At 44.8% G+C, this 17073-nt stretch overlaps 1 protein-coding gene across 1 annotated transcript in view; it reads right to left on the bottom strand.

Annotated features, from left to right (window-relative positions):
• Positions 1–17073, bottom strand: part of Stx8 (syntaxin 8) — a 250638-nt gene that overhangs the window by 228384 nt on the left and 5181 nt on the right. Inside the window, exons 3-4 of the mRNA XM_057773482.1 lie at positions 13472–13566; positions 1987–2097 (exon numbers count right to left, since the gene is read on the bottom strand). Of these exons, the coding sequence (XP_057629465.1) occupies positions 1987–2097; positions 13472–13566 (206 nt within the window). The remainder of the gene's footprint in view (positions 1–1986; positions 2098–13471; positions 13567–17073) is intronic.

The following is a 17073-nucleotide window of genomic DNA, read 5'->3' as shown; positions in this document are numbered from 1 at the left end:
AGGCAAAGGTCTAAGCTGCCGCCTACTAGATACCTCGCGGAGCTTCCCCAGGCTCGCTGACATCCAGACCTCGGTGAGCGCATGGCAGACAGTTGCACTCCCCCTCTTCCTTTCTCTGCCTGTTTTTGGTGAGCCTTTTGGGTGGCTCTATTGCCAAGTGCCAGTCATGAACAAATGATACAAAGCTATTTATTAGATATGGTGGCACATGTGTTTAACCCCAGCCCTAAGGAGGCAGGAAGGAGTCCAGCCTGATCTACATAGAGTTTCAGGTCTTCTAGGACTTCAGTCAGATCCTGGCTCAGAAAAATAGGGGAGAGGGCGGCACAAAGCAGTAGTGTTCAAATCGTGCAAGACCTGTGAAAACAGACACTAATGCCCAAGCTGGCTGGAGCTGTGATTCTGAATGTTAACCAAGGTGCTGCCACTCATGCTCTGGAACAGGTAAGAGATACAGAGACATAGAGATGCTGAGACACGGAGAAGCAGAGACACACAGACTGCATATGTAGGACTAGAAGACAAGACAGAACAGAAAGGATAAAACCCAAAGCAAAAAGGTTCCCATTCTTCAGGACACCCCTTGGCATCATCAAATGACAGTCAATGGAGAACAGTTACTATAGTCTGGAGCTTGCAGCCTCCCAAATGGTAAGGATCACTACCCACACGACCATGTCCACCATGAACACATGGGGGAAGGCTGTCTCCACTTGGCCACCAGTCTCCACGAAAGACTTCTCCCACCAACTGCCTCTATTAACTTCTTACTGAGACGGTTTCTCACTCTGTGGTCCAAGCTGGTCTACAAATCCCAGCAATGACCTCGGTCTCATAAATGCCAAGATTACAGGAGTGAGAGACTACGCCTGGCCTATTTCTTCTCTTCCTCACGGTGAAGTTCTTACTGGAAGAAGCCATTTCTTCTCACCTTGAGTTCCTCTGCTTACCTGTCTTGGATCACCAATCTGGATCAACATCCGCATCACTTCTCCCCTTGTATCTACAGGACTGAATACTGCCAGAGAGCGCTGAGGGGCCTCAGGAAGCTGGCCCTGCGAGTGAGTTTCTGCCTGCATTTGGAAACCTTGCCCAGGACACCACTCAGCGTTCCCTAACTCAAGCTTTCATTCGTCTCAAAACTGACTTCACCTAGCTTCACACATTTTGTAAATGCTTTCTGACACCTGGGCTTGTCTGCTCCTGAGAAGCATGGGACCAACAGGAATGAACTGCTGCCCCTCCCCCAGCTCATCCTAACACAGTCGTTTTTAAGCCTGGATGTTTATGACAATCACCAGGGACCACCCACCCCAATCAGCTGCACTAGGAGTGAAGTCTGAGGTGGGGCCTGGCAGTGCGGCCCTTGGGAAGCTGCATCATTCCTAAGACCTAAGTACAAAGCTGATCCTCCTGACCCCCAGTCACTGCTAAAGGACAGAAAAAGAGACTTTCTCTTCTGGGCTTGTTTCCTTTTAGGACGTTCCCAGCCGTGACCTTCCAGGAGCAGGGAAAGGACAGTGCTACAGATGTAACAATTTCTCCATCATTAGCCCCAGCAACGCAGGCTGAATTCAGGGCAGCTGTCACCTATATGCAGAGCCGATCACTGGCTGGCAGAGAACCTGGAGAAGCCAGCCCAGGAACCTCTGTGGCCTCGTCCTTGTCTTACCAAGACACCATTTTCAACAAGCCAACCAAACTGTGGCAGCTTCAGGCGTTTACAAGCCAGAAATTCAACAACTGTGAAAGGAAATTTCTGACCGTATTCTCCATAAGAATGCCCCACCTAGCATGAGCTTCAGCTGAACACCCAGAGCTTGCTAAATCTGGAAAATTAATGAAAACTAAACTTAGTAGGAAAATACAGTCAGACACTGTAAACGAGCAGATTTTTACACAAAATGGAAACCGTGCAGAAAATAGCTGTAGCAACTCCACGCGAGTCCTCAGGGCTGCGGTGTCCCTGAAAGAAAAGCGTCCTACCTGATCAGATCTGGCTCTGCACCCTCATTCTTAAACGATGCCAGGAGCAGCCGTTCTCGGGTGACAAGGTCATCCAGCAAGTTCTGTCTTCGATCCCCCTCCAGTTGTGTTCTGCAGATGGTTGTTAAGGTCCAACAGTGGGTGGCTTAGCTCACTTTCCCCATGACTTTATTAACTCTTCGAGTCACCTGCAGTCACTAAGGCTCCACCCACAACCACCCCGGAAGAGGCTGTTTTCTTATCCTGACTTCCGTCCTGCAGGGAAAGACTGTACCACTGCACATGGGTGCATAAACACTGACAGTGCTTTCACTGAAAAGCACACTAGGTAAAGCTTTATTTTTGTTTTTTATTTCTTTTGCCAGTGAGCAGCCAACCAGGGCCAGGACAATCTGGCTGCAGGAGTCCTTAGGCTTAAGCTACAGGTGTTAACTTTCATGGAAATTTGTGTACTCATCAGTACCTTAAGGTGGGGCCGGGAGGAGGCTTGCCGAGTAAGAGCAAGGCCTCTGAGTCTGACTCTAGTGGTGCAAAACCAACCCCCAAAAACCCTCCCTGAGAAACCTAAGGTTTGGAAAGGGTGGGGGCGTCCATCCTATGCAATAGCTCCAACAGAGGCTTCATGAAGGCTGCTTGGAAGCCACAGTGTCCTGTAAAAGCTGTTTCTGTCTGCTCGTTAGTTAAAAGTACTATGGATCTTTGTGGGAAACTACAAACGAGTTCTATTTCACGTTATTCTAGTAAATGAGGCAGACTAGGGGTGCAGAGAACAGAGTTTCACCTTTGGAGCCGGCTGCTCCTTTGTTGGTGTGTGTGAGTGTGGGTGTCAGTGATTGTGGGGGTGGTACTCGTGTGTGACAGGAAGGAGAGGGGTTCAAGTCACAGTGTATGTGAAGGTCAGAGGACAACTTTGGGGTTGGTTCTCTCCTCTACGTTTACATGGGTTCCAGGAATCCAACTCAGGTCTCCAGGCGTGCATGACAAGTGCTTTATCTATCCACTGGGACGATCCCTGGTCCTGGCTGTTTCTTTATATGGAACTCAACACCACTTACATCCTTTGGTAGGTTTTTAGTACTGGGACTTGAACCCAGAGCCATTGGATTTACTGCTGAGCCACACCCTCACCCCTAAACCCAAAGTTCCTTTTTGTTTGTCTTTCTGCAACAGAGTTTACTATTTAGCCCAAGCTGGTCTCCAACTCCTGATCAGCTTCCGGAGTGCAGAGATTACACAGTTGTGAACTGTGAACAGCCAAGGTCTATACACTAGCTTTCTGGAAACATATTAGATGCTGAGTTTCATTCCTGTGTTCTCAGAAATGGAGCTGAAGCAGTGGCTCGGTGGGGGAACTGCCTGCCCTGCAAGCCGGAGGACCCGAACTTGGATTCCCACCATCTACGGAAAGTTGAGCATGGCAGTGGGCACCTGTAACTGGAACACTGGTGGGAAGTAGAGTGAAGACGGGTGACCCCAGAACTCCTTGGCCAGCTGGTCTAGCCAAATACAAGAACTTGGGGTTCACTGAGAGGCCTCTCTCAAATAAAGAGTGGGAAGCGATAGAGAAAGATGCTCGACACCGACCTCTGACCTCCACATCCCTGTGTGTGCATAACCACACACGTACGCTCACACCAAAAAAGAGCAAAGAAATGTGGAAGAAAACTCCACCACATTTCAGGATCAAGAAGTCAACAAACAGTTTTGAAAGGCTCTGTCTGACCTCAGACATAAAAGGAAAACAAGTCACTCTAAATCTGTTGTCTGACTTTGTTTTTTTTTTGTTTTTGTTTTTTTTATAACCAAACGGCTGAATGGCTGGCAATATGAAGCAGGACTGGCCACTGGCACCAGTTCTAGCAGCAGCAGTAAACATGGCTGCTTCAGATTACATATTCTCTTGTTTTTACAAAGTGATCACAAGATGGCAAGATGGCTCACCAGGGAAGGGCGCTTGCCACCAAGCCTAAGGACTTGCATTTGATCCCTGGTGCCCATATGGTAGAAGACGAGAACTGACCCCTGTTGGGACTAATTGAGTCCTGGCCTTCAGCTGCTCTTCCCTCCTAGAACCTTCTAATTAAAGTTACTAGAAGCTATGCCTAGCTTAGAGGATCAGAGGATGGGATTTTCACCTGTTGGCCATTGATTACAGCGTATTTAAGCCTACATGGTGCTAATAAGAGGGGCTTTGGTATCGGTGTTTAAAGGTCTGCGTGTCGGTCTGTCTCTGTGTCTGTATTCTCAACCTCCAGTCCCTTGCCCGAAGCTCGCGAACTGGGGCCTAGAGCATAGAGCGCAGACCGAGGCTACGGTGCGCGGCAGACCCCTTCAAGGCCTCTAACTGCCACAGACACACCATGGTATGAGTGTGCCCACACAGGCCTCTAACTGCCACAGGCACACCACGGTATGAGTGTACCCACACAAGCGTATAACACATGCACAAATAAATAAATGTAATAAAACATTTTAAAGGGGTTACAAAACATTGTGTTCAGGCTCCAGAAGTTTCTGAGAACTTGACAGACCAAGGATTATAATGACGGTTCCCTGAGAGGGAAAAAAGCATGGTTCAGGGATCTACAAATTCGACTGTTAATTTTGTACAGAAAAGTGCTGGCTAGCTAATAGGAACAGTAAACAAATCCTCCCCCCCCCCAAAAAAATTCTCCCTCAGTAGCAGAGTTATTAGGAAAATCATAAATCTAAACCTAATTCTTAGAGTCATAGTCACTCTACATATTAAAAAATAATAATGATAAATGAATTCTCTCAACATCCCGGCATGCCACACTTCCTTAGGTCCAATCACTACCATTACTTTTCCATTTTCCACTGACGGTGGCGGCAGTCACCAAGTACCCCATCTTGAAATCATGAAGTAGCAATTGTAACTAAGAAACAGAAACCTCAAATATTCCTCTTCTTTAATAAAAAGGGCCAATATTAGCCTTTGAATCGGTGCCAATCAAGAACATGTATCTATGCCTTTTCAAATTATTGGTAAAATGCCAGTAAAGTAGAAAGCTCTTATTCAATTTAAACAAAGTTCTTTGGGTGCTAGGGCAGGGGGAAGACAGAAGCGGTGACGAGAATCACAGAGAACAAGACAAAATGCGAATTCTACATTGTAGGGCTATGAGCTGAGTCCCGACACAGCGAGCCTTGCCTACACACTCTGCTCAGCTACCCTGTCGGCCTCCCATTTGGCAGAGATTTCAGCATCCAACCACCCAAGAAGACAAACACTGGACATACGCTGAACATAAACCCAGTGTTAAAACTATGCACAAATTCAAATGGTTCTGGAATTCAAACAGAAGAATATTTTAATAATCTTGAGTTTGAAAAATCTTTCCAGTCAAGAATGAAAACCTACAGATAATGAAGAAAAACCCAGAAGTTGTGACTACATTAAATGTGTGTGTATACGTGTGTGTGTGTATGTGTGTGTATGTAAGTGTATGTGTACATGTGTGTATATACACGTGTGTGTGTGTGTGTGTGTGTGTGCGTGATATACCTGCATCGACAGTTCATGGGCACGGGGAAACCGGAAGCCTGCCTTGGGTGCCCTCCTCTGTTGCGTTCCACTCTATGTCTGAGACAGGGCCTCTCACTGAACCCAGAGCTCGCTGACCGACTAAATTGTCGCAGGTTTTCAATGTGAGGGCTGGAGGTCCAGATTCAAGTCCCTGTCCCCACGCTCACACAGCAAAGCACTTTATTCACTGAGCCATTTCCCCGGTCCAATTAGATAACGTTGAAGTCTCTGAAAAATAAAATGACTGATGGCAAAAGGCAAGCAAAGGCCATAATACAGCAAAGAAAGGAGACACCGAAAGCCCAGATGGAAAGACAGCTGCATGTGAGTAAGAGAAACACAAACTCTAAGATACACCTTGACCTACCACACTGGGAAAATGACAATTCTGGAGAGGACTCAGGAAGGTGGTGTTTGCCTCCATTCCTGAGGGAAATGTAAACAGGTTTAACTGACTGCCAGGCTGCCTTCCATGAACCTAGAGTGACATTGCCAACAACGCAGATACAGTTCACTGCAAAACTATTTAGACGGATTCTGGAAGCGTCCTAAGTATCCACCAATAAGGAACTAAGGCATCCATGTGATGATTTCAGGCAGAGATGATTTTAGGACACTGCTTATGGAGAGATGATGATGGTAACTGACAATTCTGGGTACTTACAGGGCACAAGGGAACGACTTTGCATGGCATAAGCTCCAAAATGCACAGTGCTCAACCAAAATGGAGGGGAAGAGGGAGGCAGCAACAAACCTAACCAGTGGATAGAAGTCTCATAAAGATCAGGCTAAGGAGTGTGTGTGCACATGCGTGTGTGTGTGTGTGTGTACAGAAAATATTTCAGCAATCTGTAAAATTTCCCTAAGGAAAGAGAACTGGCAACTCAAGTGCAATAAGGACTGTTACCATCTGAATTGTTGCTGACTTTTTCTTTTATCTGTGCGCATGTGCACGACCATGGTGGGTCAAAAGGAATGAGAGATCAAGGACCACAACACAAAGTAGTCCCTTTACGACCTGAAGAATTTCATATTCATTTTTAATTAGATAGATAGATAGATAGACAGACAGACAGACAGACAGACAGTCTGGGATAAGAAACTCCAGCCATTCACATTGTTTGTGTTGAAAATGAGATGGGACAGGATGGCATTGTGGGAGAGAAAGGGAGTTCTTGGTTAAAAAATATAACAAGAAGTGCATTAGTAGAAAATATTTTTAAGACTATTTTATGTATATGGTGCTCTATCTGCATGTAACACCTGCAGGCCAGAAAAGGGCATCAGATCCCATTATAGACTGCTGTGAGCCACCATGTGGTTGCTGGGAACTGAACTCAGGAACTCTGGAAGAGCAGTCAATGCTCTTAACTGCTGAGCAATGTCTCCAGCCCCCAGAAAATATTTTTATAATTAATAATATTAAGCCCTCTAAAGGTATGTTCTGAAAAATAACAGACACAAGTTACAGATTTAAAGCAATGCTCAGAATGAGCCATTCACCCCAATGTGGAGAGCAGCGTGAGCTGGTGACTGGGTCTGTGGATCAGTGACTGAAGACACCTGACACTACAGGAGCCACAGGGGTCCCCTGGGCCAGTTCTCACTGTTTTCCAACTGGAAATCAAAAGCCAGCACAAGCTAAGTTAGAGCCCTACTCTTTCCTCTCTACACCAGGACTTCCTCCTCGGCACCTGCTGGGCACTAAACATCTGGGCTTTCTCCACACCAGGGGTGCTGGCACTGCTCACTGCCTCCTACCACTGCTTACAGCCCCACATAAAGCAATATGCCCAGTATAGCAGGAGCATCCCTAACTCAAATCCAAACTCTCAAGTGCTCGGAAATTTGCTAGCTTTGGACCACTTCATCAGGATACCACAGGTGGAGAATTTCATAGCAACCAAATTATTTTAAATAGTCTACAAAATTAACTCTAGGCTACATGTAAAACAAACACACATTTTATGCTTACATTTGAGTTCCCTTCCAAGATGTCTTATCATGTACATATAAATATTCCTAGATCTGAAATATTTCCAGTCCCATGAAGTTTTGACAAGGAACACAGCCTAGTATGCCAATTCAGAATATCCCTGTGGACTACTGCTAAATCTTGGAAAACTACAATTAGCCAGCCACTCTGCCTCTTTGTTTTATGTTTTATTTTAGCAGACTGAAACAACAGACCCCCATGGAGATGGGAGGAGCTGATCCCATGAGGCACTTAAAAATACTTCTTCAACTTCTCAAAGCAGGATTAGTCCCACCTCTGAAATACTGAAACCTGGTGTGGGACATGTAACTTTGCTATGTTAAAGTTAAAACCTTCCTTTTTATTTAAACAGAAAAGGGGAAATGGTGTGGGAAGTTCTTCTGTATATGTGATTAATGAATGAAGCTGCTTTCAGGCAATGGCTTAACAGAGTAAAGCCAGGCAGGAAATCCAAACAGAGCTGTGGAGAGACAGTAGGCAGAGTCAGGGAGAAGCCATGTAGCTGCCACAGGAGACAAACGCCTCTGCCGAAGACGGCTGAAACTCTGCCAGTAGGCCACAACCTCATGGTAATGCACAGATTAATGGAGATGGGTTAGTTTAGGATATAAGAGCTAGCTAGAAATGCACTTAAGCAATTGGCCAAACAGTATTGCAAATAATATAGTTTCTGGGTGATTATTTTGGGTCTGAGCAGCCAGGAACGAACAAGTAGACCCCCCCACCCCCCCCCACCCCCGCAACAGAAACTCAAGCCCATGGAGGCTGAACTGGTCTCTGGCCTCAAGGGGCAGGGTTGGCCCTCTGCTTCAGCTCTGTGTGGTCCCTGGGACAGTGTTGATCCCTCAGCACATGGTGCCAGACTTCCAAGTCAGGAACATGGGAGAGCAGCTACCAGTTACACATGTGGCCATGTATGGACTGAATGTTCAAAAAAAAAAAAAAAAAAACAATCAAAACAAAACTACCTACTATTGTGGAGAAAATAACAAGACTTTAATACCAAAACCTACAAAGAGATCTAGTGACAGACAAAATGATAAAATTTCTCCAAACACAAGAACCATGTCCTTATTTTTCCCATGTTCCCAGATGCCACTGAAACTATCACGGAGTCAGTGCTGGAGAACCTCAGCTCCACTGCAGGCCCAGTGCTGCTTCCAGAACCCCCACGTCTCCCCACTCCCACAGTCACTTGGGCTTATTACATGGTGGTTATCACATCTACTCATCCACCCATCCTTTTCCCTAAAACACAGAGTTGAGGACATCTAAGAGATGTCTAAAACATTATTTGCCCAGGATCTCTCCTAAAGCACCAAATACCTCTGATACTGAATACTTTTGAAAAGAGGTTGTTTTTACTCCTAGAAAACGGCAAAGGCTGGGTCTGGAGAGATGGCTTAGCAGTGAAGAGCACTTTGCTCCAGCAAAGGACCTGAGTTCAGCTCCAGGACCCATGTCAGGAAGCCCTCCACGTGCACTAGCACACACTCACACAGACACATTAAAAAAGAAGAGAATAAAAAGGGTGAAGGTGATGGTTTTGAAAAGCTAACAAAGGACAAGCGCCATGAAAAGCCGACTGAGAGTATTTTTAGTATTGCATGAAATCCACACAATGCCTCCCACAGCACAAGCTATTCTTGCAACCCGGTGAGGCAACTCAAAGAAGATCTGGAAATAGAAGTGACTGGCTGTGCACAGTGGCTCACACCTATAATCCCAGTGCTTACGAGGCTGAGAAGTAGAGGGCTTGCCTATAGTTTAAGGTTAGCCTGAGCTACATTGTTAAGTTTTAGGCCTGCCTGGGCTACAGGATAGATTAACTAACTCCTCTGGAAATGTATAAAGCAGATTTGAGCATCCTGACTGCAGGACTCTGTCTTGCTGATCAATTACAAGCTAACAGAGTCAAACTGCACGGCTTTACTTTTGAAAACACAACATCAAAACCACTTTTCAGGAAAGAATGTGACACCTCAGGCCTGCACTCATGAATCGAGGTGTCCTCATCTTGTACCTCCTGCAGTTTCTGGGGAACTTTATGAATACAGGAGGACAAAACCATGTCAGTAAAGTCCTGTCAGTTCATAGTTAGGCAGCACAGTAAGGGAGCGTGCCTCTCAAATGCTCACATTCCAACAGGCACCCAGTGCTGGGTGTGGTGCTGTTCACTAGAGGCAGGCAGGCCTCTGTGAGCTCCAGGCCTGTCTGATCTACATGGCAAACCCAGCCAGAGTTACACAGTGTCTCACAAAAGAAAAGTCACCCAACTTTGTTTCCTAGAACTGTATTTAAAAGTCAGCCTGTGATGTGGGAGGCCCCTCTGTGTGTTGCTTGTATTGGTTAATGAATAAAGAAACTGCCTTGGCTTGATAGGGCAAAACTTAGGTAGGTAGAGAAGACAGAACTAAATTCTGGGAGGAAGAAAGCAGAGTCAGAGAGACGCCATGGATCTGCCTGAGACAGATGCTGGGAATTTTCCCCCGTAAGCCACTGCCACATGGCAATACACAGATTAATAAAAATGGGTTAAATAGAGACGTGAGAGTTAGCCAATAAGAGGCTAGAGCTAATGGGCCAAGCAGTGATTTAATTAATACAATTTCGGTGTGGTTATTTCGGGGCTAAGCTAGCCGGGCAGCCGGGACAAACAAGTAGCCTGTTCCTTGCAACAACCCTGTCCGGCTGGAGAGATGACTTGGTGGTTAAGAGCATTTGCTGCTCTTGTACAGGACATGAGTTCAGGTCTCTGCACACACACACTAGACAGCTCACAACTGCCTACAACTCCAACCCTAGGGGATCCAACACCCTTTCCGGCTTTCTCAGGCACTGTGCACACATATACACACAAACACAAATAAATAAAATTAAAATAATTTTAAAGAGGCAGTCTTTTGATGATTTGTGGTCATTTTTTTAACTAAGGATCACAATATCTTAAGATATAACTAATACACCACAGTGAACAGAACACTGCATCACCCTTTGTGATTAAGGCTCCTGAGGACCTGTGACAGCAGCAAGCAGTTGTCAAAGCCACGCCAGGGGACAGGGGACAGGAGACTATGTTTTCTACTAAAGAATTCAGCTTCAAGCCAGGCAGTGGTGGCTCATGTCTTTAATCCCAGGACTCAAGATCTCTGTGAGTTCCAGGCGCCTGGTCTACAGAGGGAGTCCCAGGAAAGGCACCAAAGATACAGAGAAACCCTGTCTCGAAAAAAACAAAAAACAAACAAACAAAAATCAGCTTCAAACAACAGACTTGGAGCCAGATAGTCATGTGCTCGAATCTGACTCTTGTATCCCTAATAGGGTCCTGGGAAAGTTACTGATGTATCCAGGATTCTTCTCTATAAGATTAAACTCCCTGCAGGAATGCTGGAATCTCTCCACCTGTATCCATGACACAAGGTAACAAGGTTGACCTGGTCAAGTTACCTTTTTCATAAAGAAGAAAAGATATTTCCAAAACCAAGCATATGCAGTGATTAGTACCAGAGAGCTTCCATCTGAAATTGCTTAAATTTGGAGGAAGATTTGAATTATTAAAAATATTTAAGAGGGAGGATGTTGGAGAAATGCCTGGGGCTAGAGTCATAGAGCATGTGCTTAGTGTGTCCAGGGCTCTAGGTTCAATCCCCTGGCCCAAACCAGCTACCAAACAAAAAGGTTGTTAATACTATTGCAGTCACTACTGCCTTTTTCCTTCTAGTAGAAGAGGCTTCCCTGAAAACAGGTTTAGGAGCGCCCCCGTGTGGTCTGTGATCTGAATGTCACCTCTACCAGCAAAGCTCAACAATTGGTGGGGAAAAGATTATTTTTAAAAGTTTTTATAATCCAGTTGAGTTTTTATTTTTAATTTTTCAATTTTTTTTAAAATTGCTCTAGGAAATTTCAAATTATCAATATTTGTGTTCTTATAAATTTTTTGAATGTTTTAAATAATGAGACCAGTGTGTTTAGTGGGTAGTGCTTAACATGGTAGTCTGGGGAGTCATGCTGAGAATACAAAACCAAAAGTCCATTACAACAGACGGCCAGACTGAAAGTGTTTAGGAAAATGAAACCAAGTATTACACACTTAGTATTCTCTGTCCACTGTGCAGCAGGGGCTATTAACAGGAATCAGAGTTCTTGGGTTATATATGTCTCTTGCTCTACGGGTCGTACGTGTGTGTGTGTGTGTGTGTGTGTGTGTGTGTGTGTGTGTGTGTGTTACTGTTATAGTGATATATATATATACATATATATATACTGGATTATAATGAATTATCTTAATGAAGTTAGCAAACAGGAACTAAAAGTACCATGAGACAGTATTTAACTACCTTTCTAACACATGTGATTTGGTTACACTAAAATGAGCCCATGTACCTTGAGCGCATGTACAAACTCCCCAGCACTGACTTCTGAAAGAAGAGAAACTAGCCCCGCCCACTGTAACCCACTCAGGTCTATGGATTAAGACCTGTTGACTTGGGTAAAATAAAAGCTCTTTATGTAACACACTAGCAGGCGGTAACAAATGATACCATATGGAGGGTAAAATTACAAACCAGAATATTCCAGCTGTGTTTCAAAGAAGGCCCCATTGTTTACTAAAATTAAACTTTTATTTGAAACCTCAGCAGATTAATAATTAAACATTTCGAGGACCATGCTATTAAGCCATGCCAACCTTCCTGCTAACATAAAAGAGTTCATTTGGGAGAAAACATATTTTTGAAACACCTTCAATTGTTTTGTCAAAAAAGCTGTATTCCTACATTCTCCCACATAAAAACCAGGATATGTGGTTTCCTCTGATACCAAAAGCCAGGTCTTTGGCGTGAATTACAGACAATTTAAAGAAATACAAGTGTAGGGTCAGTTTTCAACTCATTATAAACCAGGTTTAAAGACTCAGTTTAGGTAACAGGTCCATTGTGAATTTCTTCCTATAATGTTTGTATGGAGGTGGGGGTGGGAGTAGGGTAGGGTGGCTCATTATGTAGCTAAGGTAAGCCTCAAAATCACCATGTAGTCCAGGCTGGCTTTTAATGCTCTGTCTTGCCTTGGTCTCTTTGGTGCTGGGATTATAGATGTGTACAACCACACACACTTCAAAAGCGGCTTGAGCACGTGATACCTTACCAGGGGTTAAGATGGCCCAGCCTGCTTTAACCAATTCCTAATACACCTTTCACCCCAAAAGCTCCCAAATGAGGGGCACTTGTCTGTGCCCCTGAAAGAATGAAGTGGCCAAACCATATCTCAGTAGTCTATGGCTAGATTTTTAAAAAGCAGAAAAAGACATGTAGCCTCTACTGTTATTGGCCAGAAAGCAGGTTACTAAATATCCTGAGGGCTGAGATGTCGCTCAGTTGGTGGAGCATCTGGCTAGCAGGCACAAGGCCCTGGGTTCCACCCCAGCACCTCACGAAACTGAGTGTACTGGAGTATGCCTGAATCTGAGTGCTAGGAGGTGAGGGCAGAAGTTCAAGCCATCCTTGGCTACAGGGTGAACTCAAGTCCAGTTTGGGCTACTGAGACCCCCGTCTCAAGAAAACCAAAATGCTCTGGAAAATCCAGCAGGGAATCAGTGTTCAGGATTATCATGGAAGTCCTGCGGCTAAAGTAGTGGCTAGCCATCCTCAAGGCAGTGAACAGCAGTGTGCAGCTCTACAAACGGAGCTGAGGGAAAGCATTAGCTTCCCGCCCTGTCAAGGTTACACCCAGACAAACTCATTCCTTAGGTGCGTCTTCCCTTGCCAGTGCAGTTACTGCAAAGCAGTGAACAGACACTTAAACAGAATTCAAGACTATCGGCAACAGTGTGGAGACCAAGTCCTCCTTGAGCTGCGGGGGAAATGTGGGTGGCCCAGATTCCTTCCTCTCTTAAATAAGATTGTTTCTCCTCCCTCCAGGGAAGGTGGGCATGTTTACATGGATACATCTGCCGGGTTGACACAGCTCTTAGCAGCAAGTCCTTCAGAGTGTCGATCTTTACCTTCAGGTTCTTCAACAAAGTTCTGATGGTCAGGGTGAGCTGGAAAGAGGAAAGAACACAGCCTGAGTCCACTGTCCAGAGGGATGGGTAGCATCTGCTAAGGAAGGAAGGCCTGGGAGACAGGCTCGGTTGTGAAGTTCTCAATGGGGTCCTTGTCTAGCCATCAGAGCTCTGTCCACCCGGAGCGTGTACCCATGGTGCACCTGGTCCACACAGGAACATAGCTATTGAGTGGAAACAGTCAGCTTGCATTCATACTCAGATGGAATTTTGTCCCCAGAACTCCCACATACTGTATTTTACCCACACTGGAGCCATGCCGGAAACTGTGTTCCCTCAGTCCTCACTCAGCAGCAAAACCCCATGGTTCCCTCAACCATGCTTCAGATGACAAGGTGTCAAGTCCCATTAGCGTTCGGACTGGTCTCAGAACACTCTGGTATATTTATAGCCCATCTGACCACTGGAAAGTAATGCTCTTTTTCCATGAGAGGAATGTTAACCACACATGACTCTTCTTCTAGGACTGAGGGAACTGTCTCCAGTCAGCCTAAAAGCCCAGAGGGAATGTCTGTCTGTGATTCTGAAGATGAAGAGATGGGACGGCCCCTCCCTGACATCTGGAAATGTGAAGAACAAAAGTACCCATCTGAATGAAAACATTTGACCACGGAAGAACAAGAGTAGCCATCTGAATGAAAACATTTGACCACGGAGGAATGGGAGGAATACTAGAGAGGCAGACTGCCACTGCTTTTACTATTGCTTGCTAAAAGTAGCAGTTAACTGGGCATGGTAGGGTACGCGTGAGATCCCAGCACTGGGGAGACAGGAGGATCTCTAGGACAAGGTCAGCAGGGTCAACATAGTGAGTTCAAGGTCAGCCAAGGCTACACAGTGAGAGCCCGCCTGACCAAACAACAAAGTAGCAATGTATAACCCAGAGAGAAGCAGGAAGTCCTGCTCTGATGAGCAAGGTCACGCATGTCAAGCAACTGTCCGATGCCAGCAGCTAGGAAAGACCTGGCTTTGTTCTAACACCCCAGAAACCCAAAGGAGCCACCCATGGAATTGACGGGGAGCTGGTAGGAAGCAGTCTGCCATGTACTCAAAGAGTAGAGAACAGAACAAGAAGCAAAAAGTATAACCAGTTGGGTGCTGTAGTTTACACCTGTACGTGAGGCTTCAGCACCAGGTCCACTTGGATCCAGGAACTCGGGGCCAGCCTGAGCAACAAAGGAAGATACCCCCCCCCCCACTCTATCAAAAAAACACACATACCTAACACACACACACACACAGAAATAAATGTAATTTTAAAATGTTTAAATCAAGTCATAAAATGAAATTTCACCCAAAAAGAGAATAGTCTAGAAACTTACTGTAATGTCAAAGGTAATCATTACTTAGTATTAAGATTTCATATTTTATAAGAAAATAATCTTTGCCAGGGCTACGCAGCAAACCCTGTCTCAAAAAAAAAAAAAAAAAAAAACAAGAAAAGAAAGAAAATAATCTTTTATCATCAAAAGTACCTTTGTTATAATTAAACAGAAACTTTCAGAACAAAGAAAAAAATGCAAGACCCAATTCATACTTTCGGTAACACAATCCCAGACATAAGCACTGACATAAACAACTGGAAACAGACAAAAAAAAAAAAAAAAAACAAGAAAAGAAAAAAAACCCTCACACCAAGCCTGCTCAAGGATGACAAAACCTTTTCCAAACATCAGCAGACTCAGAATCGCATTAAAAGGACAGGATGCTACCATGAAGTAGAATTTATTCTTGCAAGTTAAGAATGGTTTAGTGCTAGAAAACCTCAAAGGAAAGCCTATGGTGTCACTGATTAAAAAGAGAACAAACATATGATTAATACAGTGTGGGGAAATTAAAAATAAGACAGGAAGAACAACTAAGAATAGATACTACCGTCTGTTTAAACTGTGAGCTACACGTTCTTACCAAAGGAACAAGACTAAGGAAATATGAAGGGCTCAAGGGAGATTAAAGTATTAATTGCAGACAGAGAACAATCTACTTGGGAAAGATTCAGAGAATCAATTTAGAGCTGGGGAGATGGCTTGGCTAGCAGAGTGCTTGCCACACAAGCATGAAGACCTGAGTCTGAACCCCAAGCCCCCAGGTAAAAGGCCAGGTGCAGTGGTGACCCCAGCACTGGAGTGTAGGGACAAGAGGATTTATGGGGCTTGTTAGTCATCTAACCCACCCATATTGGTAAATTCCAGGTCCAATGAGAAATCCTGTCTCAAAACAACAACAACAAACCAAAAAAGTAAAAGAATTCAGTACAGTGATCAAGACAGGCATGGTGGCTCACACCTATTATATCAGCATTTGGAAGATAGATGCAAGAGGATAAAGATCCCAGGGCCAGCCTGAGCTACAACAGGAATTCCAGACCAGTCTGGATATCATAAGATTCTATGAATTAATTAACTAAGTAAATGACATTTTAAAAAAACAAAAACAAAAACAGCAATACCAACAAAACCTAAAAAATGTACAGACTGGTTTTGCCCCGCAATAACCACGCACTAGATACTGATGGAAGGTGAATAAGAAGAAAGCACTAAGGATTATTTAAAAAGTCAAGTCGAGCAGTGGTGACACACGCCTTTGAACCCAGCCTGCAGGAGGCAGAGGCAGATGGAGCTCTGTGAGTTGGAAGCTATCCTGGTCTATAGAGCAAGTTCAAGACAGCTGGGGAGAAACCCTGTCTCGAAGAAGCTCCACACCCTCCAAAAAAAGTCAAAACTCCCCTGCTTAATCCACAAATGCACTACATGTCTATTCAAAATCTTGTTATTGATCATTAGCCACAACACCAATTTTTTTTCAGTGATATTTCCTAAGAGTACCCTGAAAGTCAAACATCTCCAATCCCAGTGCTCAGGGGACTGAGACAGAGGACCATGGTTTAAGATTAGCTGGAACGACACAGCAAGTTCTAGGCCAGTCTGGGCTACATAGCAATACCCTAACTCAAACACAAAGAAATAGAATTGCAAATGACAGTAAAAAATAAGACAAATGGAATATAATGAAAAATAAGACAAATAAAAATAGGACAAATGATAGGTATGCAAAAGGGGCGTGCACATCTTTTGAGGGGGGTTTAAGACAGGGTTTCTCTGTATAGCCCTAGCTGTTCTGGAACTAGACCAGGCTAGCCTTGAACTCAGAGAGCTGCCTGCCTCTGCCTCTGGAGTGCTGGGATTTAAGGCGGATTAAAGGCAAGCACCCAGTGAGACAGCCACCACCACCATCTACACTCTGGTTTGTAGTTTGTTGTTGAGATAAGATCTCCCTGTGTCGCCTAAACAACTGGATAAGGATAAACAAAATACAAGGCTGGGACTGGACTTGATGAACTGCCTGCGGCACAGGCCTGAGAACTAGAGTTTGATCCCTTGCAGCCACACAGCCAGTGTCAACCGCTGGCTTCCACGTGCACACAACATCCATGAACACACACAGGCAGATCCAAGAGTATGATGCCAGCAGCTGCCACAGTGTCAA

The sequence above is a fragment of the Chionomys nivalis genome, chromosome 7 (genome assembly GCF_950005125.1).
Source record: "Chionomys nivalis chromosome 7, mChiNiv1.1, whole genome shotgun sequence".
Lineage (NCBI taxonomy): Eukaryota > Metazoa > Chordata > Mammalia > Rodentia > Cricetidae > Chionomys > Chionomys nivalis.
The sequence above is the reverse complement of the archived record's forward strand: the minus strand, read 5'-3'. Positions and strand labels throughout refer to the sequence as shown.